General features: G+C 40.3%; 1 protein-coding gene across 5 annotated transcripts in view; it reads right to left on the bottom strand.

Moving 5' to 3' along the window:
• The window catches only part of fndc3a (fibronectin type III domain containing 3A), a 78766-nt gene that overhangs the window by 15227 nt on the left and 50671 nt on the right, over nucleotides 1–12868 (bottom strand). For all 5 annotated transcript variants that reach the window (XM_036149485.1, XM_012875220.3, XM_036149486.1 and 2 more), the window contains 12 exons: nucleotides 11431–11507; nucleotides 11095–11341; nucleotides 10676–10966; nucleotides 9584–9642; nucleotides 7911–8077; nucleotides 7739–7798; nucleotides 7523–7661; nucleotides 7379–7432; nucleotides 7156–7280; nucleotides 5568–5742; nucleotides 3780–3866; nucleotides 1204–1342 (listed from right to left, as the gene is read on the bottom strand). In XM_036149485.1, the coding sequence (XP_036005378.1) occupies nucleotides 1204–1342; nucleotides 3780–3866; nucleotides 5568–5742; nucleotides 7156–7280; nucleotides 7379–7432; nucleotides 7523–7661; nucleotides 7739–7798; nucleotides 7911–8077; nucleotides 9584–9642; nucleotides 10676–10966; nucleotides 11095–11341; nucleotides 11431–11507 (1620 nt within the window). The remainder of the gene's footprint in view (nucleotides 1–1203; nucleotides 1343–3779; nucleotides 3867–5567; nucleotides 5743–7155; nucleotides 7281–7378; nucleotides 7433–7522; nucleotides 7662–7738; nucleotides 7799–7910; nucleotides 8078–9583; nucleotides 9643–10675; nucleotides 10967–11094; nucleotides 11342–11430; nucleotides 11508–12868) is intronic.

Below are 12868 nucleotides of genomic sequence, written 5' to 3'. Positions count from 1 at the left end.
ATAAAGAGATTAAAAAACAAAAGTAGATTATTAAAGAACTGGTATCCCTGATTTTGCACACTTTAAGTACAGCAGCTTTAAGGGAATTTGTGTGTAACCCCTTTAAGTCATAACTTCTTTCTCTGCAGTTACACATGCAGGCTATGTCTCTGCAGGCTTTCCCCGTCTGAAGACGGACCTTTGTGTCCATTTGCATCAATTATGATCTTCGGTCTGGATGCAGACTGAACTATTCTGAGACATGAGAGTGCTTTATTCCAAGCCAATTTATTGTAGCTCTGGTGGCATGTTTATGGTTACTGTCTTGCTGGAAAGTGAATGTCTGCATTATAAACTTAAATTTTGGTATATATCGGACCTGAGTACCTTCTTCTACACGTTTGCTGTGTTCCCTACATGCCTTGTGGGGATTTGTAAACAGATCTTCTCATGGATTTCTTTCAAAAATGACTTTTTTGCAACTTATCCATAACCTGTTAACCGCTTTTTGCACCTGAGCTGTGGATTTCAGCAGCTACTTAGCTGTATCTGAGTAAACAGGGTTGAATACAAATACATTGCAAACTTTTTTTACATTAAGAAAAAAAAACTTTGAAAGCAACTATTTCTTTGTTTTTAGACCTAGAAATCCTACAAAAAAAACATAAAAGAATAGTTGTAATATGATACGTGAAAAGTTCTAGGGATCTAGATTCTTTAGAAGGAACTATTTTGTTAATTCATTAAAATGAGCTTTGCAAGGGATCATCTAAAAACATTAGTATGTTGCATTGACAGCTTTACAAGAAATCTAAAAAAAAAAAAAAGATTTAGTCATTCATTTATGAGAAGGAATTTCTTTTGCAAATAAATATGAAGTGGCTTCTTTTTAAACGCCGACAACTTTCTGGAACGAAGAGGGTTTTTCTTTTTTACATTTTCATTGCCACAGATTTACTTTTCAATTGGACACAAAGATTGAGTACAGCACTGAAATATGAATTTGCCCAGTGACGTGCATGAAGGATTCTTGCTGATGTCTGAATAGAGTAGGAAAAAAAAAAGAATGATGTCATCCACTGCACAGACTACCTTGGATGTCATCCGTCTCATCTATTGTTGGGCAGAGCTCCGGGACAAAAGTGGATCTGTAAACTGGACCTGCCAGCTTGTCAACTATAAGCACGAGAGGATTCTGGAAGAGCAACTTGGAGGAAATCTCACCCCAGGCAATTTTGAAGCTGTCGGGTTGGACTCTTCCTCTGATGACAGGCCTGCAGGGACAGCTGGGTCTGTCTGGCTTTGTGATAAATTCCACAACCTGACTGGGGTTACTCTTCCCTTCTGAGTTGTATGCCGCCACCTAGTTAAAGTTCACAAATAGAGACAGTGAGCAGTCATAGTTTGTGCCATAATACTGGCAACAGGTTGCACCAAGCAAGCGTAGAAGGGATCGTGATGCAAATACAGGTGAATCGGAATAAACTACATCATCATAAAGTTAATTTACTTCAGCAATTCGAGTGAAAACTGTACATTATACTAGGTCATTACACACAGAGGGCTATATTTCAATCACACATTTCTGTAGACTTTAAGGATTATTGCTTACAGTTAATAAATATTGCATAAGACAAATAAAAGAGGGATTTTCCTTTATACAGAAATGTTGGTTTGTTATACTGAAAAGTATGCCTACATATTGTAATGTACGGAATATATACTGTAATGTACAGAATATACACTCAATACAAGGGCTCCTTTTGCCTGAATTCCTGCATTAAGCAAGCTAAAAGATTGCCTTAATATTAGCATTTAACTTGTCTGCATTTCTGGGTTTCCCTTTGACAAAACCTGATAGATTCTCAGTGGGGTTTAGATCAGATAAAGCTCAGTGGTTCTAGCATAAATGGCCTGTACTTCTATAGTGTTTTGTCAAGTCAGATGACCCCAAAGTGCTCTATGCTACAATCAGTCATTCACCCATTCACACCCTGACGGTGGTGAGCTATGTTAGTAGCCACAGCTGCCCTGGGGCAGACAGAGAGGCGAGGCAGCTATACATCAGCTGCCACCGGGCCCTCTGACCACCGGCAGCAGACAATGCAGGTGGCAATGCCCAAGGACACACCGACTGAGATGGTCGGAACGGGAGGTCGAACCAGTTACAGGACGAACTCCCCAACCTCTGCACCACTGTCGCCCCATAATAAAACTAGAGCATTAAAGCAGCTATTAGTATTTTTGGCAGAGTGGGCAGGAGTCAAAAACAAAAACGACACAAAAAACAAAACCAGCACATTCATAAAGTTTTCCCACAGCGGGAAGCATGATGTGCTCTAAAACGTCCAGGTGAACTGAGCTGACTTTGGACTGCAGACCAACACCAGCAGATGGCATAGCTTTCCAAATGAAATGCAAAATTAACCTTTATGTAAAAAGATTATTACGATCCATTTTCTCCTTAGCCCCGTCAGGACACATCTAATGATGTCTCTGACTCTAGGTAAAGTACACACATTGAGAATTTCTAACAAACCTTTGAATATATTTTACTGCCATTAGTCCTATTGATAATGCCTCTTTTTCCACATTTTTCCATCCACTAAATGCTCTATTAATATGCTTGGATAGTTTTCTGTGACTAGCCAATTTTTTTAATAACCTTCCCTGTGAAGGGTGTCAAAGACTATTTGCAGGACAGTACATTTCCTATAATATTGCTTCCCATAAAATGGTCATGACCTAGTATTTATGCATTAAAAGCTGATTTGTATTGACCCTAAAATCATTTAAACAGATATAATTGTGGGTCTTCGTTGCATGCAAGTCACCTGCAAGTCATTTGACACAGCAATGCATATTTATTATGGACCAAGACAAATAACAGACACAATTTCTAAAAATCTACAGAAAACTTAAAAGTAAATTGTTCAGAACCATAAACATTGCAATGGACCTATGTGCAAATACAGGTGCAGTTGCATTTGAGTGAAAAAACCTGATCAATATCATAGGAATCTCTGTGTTTCTGCAAAGAGTCTGCTGAACAGAGCTCATTCATCTCCTGAACCAAGACAAACAGCCCCGCACCCAGCTTCTCCTTTCACTGTATATTTTGATAATTGCAACGAGAAAGAGAGAGTTTTCTATCATTCAGACATGTGTTGGCGTGTTTTTTGCTGATAAAACACATTTCTATCAGCATCATTCTCCTCAGACGTGTTGCTCCCATTCCTCCGGCTCACTGCATTAACCTTACACTTTCTTTTATAGTCCACACCTTGGTTTTATTTCATGTCCTAGAGGCAAACGATAGGGGGGGAAAAAAAAAAAAAAGCACAACTGCTGTTGTCTCTTGCAGCAGGAAAATAACCATTATTAGGGAAGCAAGGCAAACACCAGAAGAGAAACAGGAAAATAAAAACGGATGGCAGTGCGAGACAGATTGCAGAAAAAGGGCAAAAATCTACAAAAAAATCCCCACAGTGTCTACAAACTCGATGAGATTGTTGCCAAAGGGCCACTATTGGTCAAACGCTTTGCTCAACTAGCTTCTCACTGGGGCTCTGCATGTGATCAACACTGGATCCAGCCCGTTGATGCTTTCAGCTGCCCGCTGCTCTGCTGGCAGAATCCTGTAAACGGATGAGTCATATGGCAAACGTGGGGCTCAGCACCACCGCCGCTACCCCCCACCCCTCCTGAAAGCTTGCCCCTTTCACACATACACGCTCCGCTTCCTAAATTAAACCTGCAGATAACCCGTTTTGACTTAACACCTTGCAGAGCTCGCTTACCCGAAACTTGTACTTGGTGCTCCTGCGGAGATTCCTCACGGTGTGGGAGAGTTCGTCACCGTCATAGCTTGGCTGGAAGCCATATCCCTGGGACAGAGACGAACGGGGAAGAAACAAAACCACCCGCTGAGCAATGACTTACTCAGCAATCACTGAAGCGCAGAAAAATAAGGGGTTTTGTGGGAGGGGGGGGGGAACAGCAACAGAGGTAAAGGGAACGGCAGTGGTTTTGACAGCTAAACCTGCAGGTGGCATTCTTGAAGTGACATCAACTGAACCAATATGTACTTTTTCCTTTTAACACAGTTGATGTGGGGGGGGGGTAAACAAGGTTCTAAAAAGACAATTTCCCACTACCGTGTACATAGAAAGTTCTTCACAATGTGGGTAATTTGCAAGGCTTTTGTGTTGTAAACCCAGATAAATGATTTGAGAATTTTTTTCCGCCTTTAATGCGACCTGTAACCTTTACAACTCAACTGAAATAAAAGGAGACATTTTTCCAGGGGGAATAAAATAAACCATCAGTCAGGAGAAGGGTACAAAATAACAAGTTAGATACAAGGCGTCATCAACAATACAGCAATAAAGTATTAGTATAGAGGTGCACACTTTATGTAGCCACATTATTTTAGTTTGTATTTCTTATTTACCCTCCTAAAATATTTGTTCGTTTTTCCAGTTGAGTTTGACAAGTTACAGGTCAAATTAAAAGAAGGAAAAAGCACAGAAACTACTGTATTTTTTGGACTATAAGTCACACTTTTTTCATAGTTTGGCCGACCTCTGACTTGTATATCAAAATTTAAATGGTAATTCATGCTGATCAGTATGAACCAAGGAGTAAACATTACTGTTTACAGCCACAAGAGGGCTCGCTAGGCTTGGGAAAACTATATTCTGCTCTTCTACCACTTAAAGATGAAGTGAAACATTAACTTTTAGACAACAAAGACTGAACACATGTTCGTATGTTGTTTGAGTATTCATTCATGCAGGGGAGCATTGAGTGGTGCAGCTCGAAGGAACCAGACCGAGACAGAACCCTGTTATTAGGCTTTCCGTGAAGCTAATAACTGCTAGCGCTAGCTTACAGGTCTGTTGTCTGGGTGGGTTACAACTTCACTGATGCATGTGAACTTTATGTTGCTCTGAAACATCCGTGTCGTACTGTTAGCTTAGCAAGTAGCACCGCTACGCTCAGGATCTAATTTCAGCGTAATTTTGACAACCTCGGAGGCAAGAACCTTGCCGTTTGGAGTTGCTAGCTTGTTATCCTGATTTACTCCATTCATCCTCCCAAGTACGTATTATTCAGCTGGTTGTGGATGCAGCTGTGTAATTTAATAAGTTGGTTTACCAGATTAAATGTCAGTTTTTAGTCTTGGATTGGGTGGAATACATTTCTAAATAAATGCGTATAGTCCGGTCCGACTTATACATGTTTTGTTCCTCTTTATGACGCATTTTATGACTGATGCGACTTGTAGTCTGAAAAATACCATATCTATTTTGATCTCTTTACACCACAACAAACAAAATTTAGCACGAGTTTGTAAGTTTTTATACCAACTGGAATTTAGGACTAATATTTACTGTTACATTTATGTCCCTGTCAAATCTGGCTTTTGTTGATTAGATAAATAAACTTTACAAACTGCAAAAAAATAATAAACAAACCACTATTTGTTTGATTATAATTATTTTAACTGAATTTGTGAGAAAAACAAAACAACAACCCCTTAACACGAATAGATAAAAAAAGAGGTATTAAACCAAGAGATATACCGAGCCTTCTTCCTCCATCTCAAGAACATAGTAGATGTCATCCTCCTTAGGCGAGCTGCCGGGCCGCTGCCACTTCATACTAAGAAAGGTCACTCCCGCCATCTCCAGCTCTGGAGGGAAGGGTGGCAATGGCACACTGCATGAGGTGAACAGGTCCACCACTTCACTGAACTCGCTGGGGAGGACAGAAAGAGACATACGACAGGAGAGGATGGGACAAAGAGACAGAGTGAGACACGCACATCGACGCACAGGTGAGGACAGTTATACGGGAGGAAGCGGTAACATAAAAATGGACAACAGCGAGGGCACCATGTGGGAAATACTTCAGCATGGACAGCACAACGAAAAGATTATTCCCATTTAAGGCTTTCACATTTTGCCATGTCACCAAAGTCGCAGCTTGCACTCGTTTTATGATGGACCAACACAGAGCAGCGTATAATTATGAGCTGTGGTTAGCATCTCTACTCAACCCTTCTTTATTCTGCTATCTTTAAATAAAATCCAGGAATAGCAACTGCTGTCAGTAAGCAGAGTCCATGTGTGGTTAGTTCAAAAAAGCAATCTCTCTCTGAAGGCCTCAGAGATTTGTGATCATTCCTGTACTTTATGAAGACCACGGAACAAAGCACCCAGGTCAGGAATAAAGTTGTTTAAATCGTAGATATTTTATAAAACGATTTTGTCTGAATTAAACGTCTCTCAGATAACCATTTATCTGAAAACACAAAGAACAGCACAGATGAAAGCCTACATTCTGTTTTAATTTGCTATATTTTAATAATGTAAAGCACTTTGCATTGTCTTTGTAATGAATTGTGCTATATAAATAAATTTTCCTTGCCATTTGCCTTGCCTTACAGACAGATGATGTTCCACCTAAATTGATAGGCCTCAAAAAGGCCGCATTAATAAAAAAAAAAACCCAATATCAGAATCTGAATTATTTTACTATCATTGTGCAAGAAAGCAGAATGAAAGTTAAAGAATAGCAACTCTGAACGGCAGTGCAAATAAATAAATAAATGTATAAAAAAACATAAGTATTTTAAAAAAAACTCCCCATGGTAACTGGAGGAGCTGCAGAAATTCCCAGCTCAGATGGGAAACATCCATCTAGTCTTGGACCTCTATTAATCCAAGACTAGAAATCTGACCTTTATGGAGGAGTGGGAGCAAAATAATTCCTTTTTGAAAGCTATAAGAAGTCCCCTCGATATAGTTTACGACAAATCTTTTAAGGACAGAGCGAGCATGTGGCCCACACGAAAAACTAAAATCGCAAATCGCTCTGATGACAGGTTGTGTTGGCGGCACCGTGCTGAGTGGATGCTTTGCGTCGCCAGGGAAACGGAGGATTATCAGAGGGAGTGAAAAAAATCTTAAAGAGGCTGCAAAACACATGTCTAAACAACTTCCAGCTGCGATTAACACAAAAGCTGAAACCCATGAATCCTCACCCTTCCGCACAGTGGTGTGCTATTTTGTGTTGGTCTATCCCGATAAAGTACGCTGAGATCTCTGGATGTTGCATACAAAATGTGAAATTGTGAATTCTTCGTAAAGGCCCCTGCAATGTTCTCACCTCACACCCATGTCATTTTTTGCAGCAAGGCGGAAGGAGTATCTTGAAGCGGGAGCAAGCTTGGTCACTCGATACTGCTTCTGAGGTCCATAGTAGCACTGCTCAAAGGTGCCGGTTCCCTTGCCCTTTAGAAGACAAACCGTTTTTAGTTTAGCAGCAGCTTTAGATCAAAGCTTCACACATAAAAACAGCCAACGGTGAAATTCCATGAGAAACATTTTACCTCATCCCACTGAAGGATATAATTTTTGATTTTGGAACCATTGTCACATGGAGCCTGTAGAGAAATCACACATAATTCATCAAACGTCAGGCAAAGCTGTCATTATTTCTTTGAATGTACGTGCGCACAGAAGGAAAATGTTACCTTCCACGTGAGCACAAGTGTGTTTTTGGTCCCACTGGCCTTCTTGGGAGGACTAGGAGGATCTGGCTCACAGCTTAATGTGGTGAAGCTCACAGCTTCCGAAGGGCTTCCCAGTAAACAGTTACACGCTGCCTGGACCCTAAGGGACAACACAGTGCTTACACACAGCTCCACTGTGAAATGACAGAGTAAAGCTAGCAGAGAGGTTATACTAACCTGACATGATAGTCTGTTGCTGGTCGGAGAGTTTCTAAGGTTGCACTTAGTTCATGCACACTATTTCAAAGAAAAACCAACAAAAAAAACTTACTTTTGAGTTTTTAAGTAACTTTGATTATAAAACCTTTGGAGTCAGTTATCTCTATAGGCTCCTGCTGCTTGTACTCACCTGCTAATGTTCTGGTATTTTCCATCTTTGCCATTAATAGAGATGCCAACCTCATAGCTCAGGGCCTCAGGGAGGCTAGTGTCGTCCTCCACAGTGTTGTTTTCACTCTCCGGTCTGGTGGGTGCACTCCAGCTGACCACTGCTCCTCTGGCCTGGATGTCCGACACCTAGGGTATTTGAGTTTAACGAGTCACGCATAATGTCTGTACAGTGCCTTGTCAACCTGTTCATGCCAGTCCTGAACTTCAATTAAATTTTACTTATATAGTGCCAATTCATGAAACTCAAGGCACTTTCCAAAGTCAAATTCAATTAGATTATACAGATTGGTCAAAAAAAAGTCCTATCTAAGGGAACCCAGTTGAAGATTATGTCACTTTCAACTGCATTCCTCAATGCATTTCACTTTAAAGTGTAAGGAAAATAAACATCACAATGAAATTAAAAATACACATGGTTTTCAAAGTTGTTTTACAAATGAATGTCCATAAAGTGTAGTGAGTATTTATATTGCGCCCTCTTGAGTCAACAGTTTGCAGAACCACTTTTCACTGTGGTTGCAACTCAGTCTCTACCACCTGGGCACATCTAGGTATTGATATTTTTGCCCCACCTTCATTTAAAAAAAAAAAGCTAGAGCTCATGAAGACAGGATGGAGAGTGTCTGTAAACATTAATTTTCAAGCCTTGTCAAAAGATCTTAACTCTTTTTTTTTTTTTTTTTGCAGGAAAGTGAAGTCCTGTCCCCAACCCCCCCAGCATTTTGCAACTTTCAAAAGGTTTTCTGGATTTCAGGGTTGTCCTGTATTTAACTCGCCAAACTTCTCAACTCTGACTAGCTTCCTGTCTCTGCTGAGGAAAAGTTGTGTTCAGGGTGATGTGCAGGGTTAAGGTTTCCTTCACAGAGTATTTTTGCGCTTTGGCCAATACGTTCCATTTAGCTATAACCTTCTGTCAGTTTGCGGCGCTCTCTAAAGAGCTCGCTACAAACTGCTAATAGGATTCTTATGATTTTGTTTCAACAAACAGGACATAATTACTACTGAAGAAGAAGAGGATATGATCATATCTGGGTTAAAAAACTTTTAAAATATCCACAATAATCCCATTTCTTAGGGAGGCGAGGCATTAAAGTATGCCAGCTAATGCAGAGCTGCGTAAAGATTTTTTTTTTAGCTGCAGGGATGTGCTGCTGTGCAACCCTGTGATTTTTCATTCTGTTTGGAGGTTTAAAATAGCCTGAGCTCGACTGCAGGGGGGATTCATATGTGGAAGAACTCAATCAGGTCAAGTCTGTAACTCCAACCGTCAGCCCTGGGGCCTCACCTTAAGTCCTCTCCTTGCCACAGTTCAATTCACTGGCCTTTGACCATCACTTTGGGTTTTAAAGGGTTGGGAATGAAAACATCCACTTTATACTTACTCTACTCTTCCCCTGTGTCCTCTTAACCAGGTCGATCTAGCTAAAATATTTTTATTTTTTTTAGTTTTACAAAGGCTTTAAACCTGAGTGACAGTTACTTTTCATAAAGGCAATTCAATTACAGAACAACTAATCTTTCAGGTTGAAAAGAAAACCTTTGTGATGCATATTAGCAGAAGCAACACATTACTTTCTTAGAGTAAAATAAAATAATAAAAAAAGTAAAAATAAAGTAATACTGAATACCAACCACTGGTTTACTGATGTTGCTCAAAAGTGCAAGCAGCGCCTGGGCCTCTTTGTCAAGTTCTGGAGAGAAAAGATGATGAAAAATAATGAATTTCAAGGGAAAGGATCTGACAGCGTAAATAAAAAGCAGAAAACCTTAACTGACAAAACTGATTAGTTTAGAATTTGACAAATGTTGCAGAGTATTTCTCGATGTTAGGTAGATTTTATGTGTTAAAACAAATATCAAGTAATGGGTTCGACATGTGAAGAAATTTTAAATGTTGACTGAAGGCCATGTTATCAGTTTCTGCAAAGTAGAGACAGTAAATAAAAAGACAATGAAATTCAGATTCAGAGAAGTACATTGTAAATAAGGGTTTCTTTAGAAATTTTTCCATGTTAAAATTCCATATTTTCCAAGCTCAAATTCCCAGAGTTCCCTCTGCTTTTTAGTCACTTCTTAAATATAAAAGCTAAGTTTACTTAAAAAAAAAAAAAGATTTATATGGTTACAGCTGACAGTGTTTATATATGGAAGCTACACACTGCAAAAATTGAACTAAAAATAAGTAAAATTTTCTTTAAATCAGTGTATTTGTCCTTGATTTGAGCAGGTAAATAAGAATATTTGCCAAAAGAATAAGATTTTTCCACTTAAAATAGGAACAATTCATCTCCATCATCTTATTTCAAGTGCAGGATGTCTAATTATCTTATTTTAGGGGTAAAGATACTCATTCCATTGGCAGATAATCTTATTTACTGGCTCAAATACACTAACTTTAAGAACATTTTACTTGTTTTAGATACGTTTTTGCAGTACAAAAAACAGAGGAAAGGAGGGAGAAGGGAAACACTAGAAGTGGATGGATGGACAGACAGACGGACCGATGGATGGTTACAACTTTTACAGTTTGGATTAAGGAATAAAGTCATAAATAGTAGAAATCTGTTTACATACTTATATAAAGCCAGGAATTACTTAAATCATATTCCATGATTTTTTTCCACTGTGTTACTAAAATAACATGATTTCTTTCAGCACTTTACTAACCACTGATAAGTGTTCAGCTTTATTATGGACGTCCAAAGTGTGAAACGCCAACATTACCTCTTGACTCTCCGTTTTTTCCCTTGCCAATCTGCCTGTCGGAGCAGGCGACCCCGTGCCTGTGCTCTGCGTCAAGCGCCTTTCCTCCAATGCCGTTGTGAATGTCCACCGTTGGGGGGCTGCTGCAGGACTTCTGTGGTGAAGACGGGGGACTGTCCTTCACCTGACCCCCTCCTCCTCCTCCTCCTCCACCTTGACGCTCCTTCAGTTTCTTCTGGAGGCGTTCGTGTGTTTTGCTCGCCCTGTCATCTCGGTGAAGAAAAGTCTGCCGTCCGTGTTGGGAGTGAGAATCTGTTAAAGAGAACAAACTCACAGTTCATTAAAAGGATTTTCAGCGAGTGGAGAGTCGGTTATAAGTGCCGACTGCGCACACAAAAAGCAGCGAGCAAAAACTGGAGCCACCATTGTGTCTAACTCACCCTGCTCTGAGAAGATATGAGCTGGATGGTACTGGGGGATGTACTGGGAGCTCATGTCCCCCACGCCCCCTGGCATGCCTGTGTACATGTGAGGCGGCGGGCCCATCATGGCGGGATGCGGGATGAAGGCAGGCAGGTGTGCATGGGGCGGCGGTGGAGGGTGGTGGAGCGGGGAATGACCCCCGGGGTGGAAATCTGGTTGCTGAGGTAAAACCAGAACCCTCCGCACTCCGTTCTCTTCAATGATCTAGAAGGGAATAAACATGAGCATCAAATAAAACATCAAAAGAGTTCGGAGCTCGACTGGGAGGAGATGAGAAGTTTGGGGGTGAATACTTGTGAGACGTATCCAGGAGGCACATAGATTGGAGGCACTGAACCATTTGGGGACATCATGGGAACCTGAGCAGGACCTGTGACGGAGGGAGAAACATGGTCAGACGTCCCCTTTTTATCACAAACAGCCATTTCCCTGCAATAAGTGGGATGAGACCGCAGGGGTTGCACGAAAAATGCCTTGTAAGTTTTCATACCTATTGAATCTTAGCTTATGTTTTTACATTTTCCATGTTATAACCTCAAACTTTTTTTTTTTTTTAAGATTTTATGTGATAGACTAACACAAAGGAGCGCATATTTGTGATGTGGAAAAGAAACACATGGTTATCGAATACTTGGGAAAAAAAAATAATAAATCACATTTCTGTCAGTAAAAACCTTGGAAAACAATGTATATTTTCCTTCAAATTCACAATCATGCAGTACTTTGGTTTGGATATATAACCCAACATCCAAATAAAACACACTTAAGTTGCCGGCTGACAGTATTGGGACAAAAATAAGAAAAAAAAAAAAAGTTTGAGGGATATGAATACAAGCCCAAGAGGGAAAGTTGCAGACAACGTGTCACTCAAAGACACACAGCAGAAAAACTAAATTACTTCTTTCTGACAGACGCAGCATTTGACATTTGGCTTTCTAGCCAAGATAAAGCCACATTGTCACTTTTTGTAACGGCTGCATATTCATCGACCGACTTTAATATTTTTAATCCCTATGGGTATCAAAAAGGGAATGATAATATATTTTTTTTTTAATACTGGTACATATAAGAGGGCCACTTCATAAAAGTGCTGAGAAACAACAAAGTTTCCTGCTCCTTTGTGAGGGCCAGTTCAACGGCTTAGCTCAGCTCAGAGAAGTGACGGCTCAGCAGAAAGCCTCGGAGGCCAATCTCTGAGCCAAGTTTGCACATTAGCACATTTCTCTTTTCTTTCCAAACCTAAGACAGAAACAATGGGATCCCAATGCCAAAAATCGTGCAGGAGAACAGAGGGATTCACTGACCTCCCAAACAAAATGCACGACGAAGGATTTTCCTTCACACAGCTGAAAACGCTTGAAGATGAAAACGCAGCTCTAAGTAACTCGCAATAATAGACTCACAGGTGCAGAGGATGGGGTACATAATAACACACTGAAACCTTGTAAACTCACACTGACACTCAGGACTATATTCCCTTAGGTGCCACCAGTCAACTTCAAGCTCTCATGGGAGCATAACAGAAATTTCAAGCAGGTATACAGCCAGCAGTCTGTTTGTTGAGAACCCACCTAAAAACATCTCTCCACTTAAAAAAACATAACTGCTGCAGCTTGAAAATGACAAAGTTCAGTTGCAGCTGACACTGTTCAAAAGAGAGTCAGCTGACTGTACTGTAATACTGTGATAGCTTAGGTGTTTAAGAGAGGATGACAAGATTCAGGTCCAGAG

This window comes from Fundulus heteroclitus, chromosome 18, assembly GCF_011125445.2.
Source record: "Fundulus heteroclitus isolate FHET01 chromosome 18, MU-UCD_Fhet_4.1, whole genome shotgun sequence".
NCBI lineage: Eukaryota > Metazoa > Chordata > Actinopteri > Cyprinodontiformes > Fundulidae > Fundulus > Fundulus heteroclitus.
This window is presented reverse-complemented; position numbering and strand designations above follow the sequence as displayed.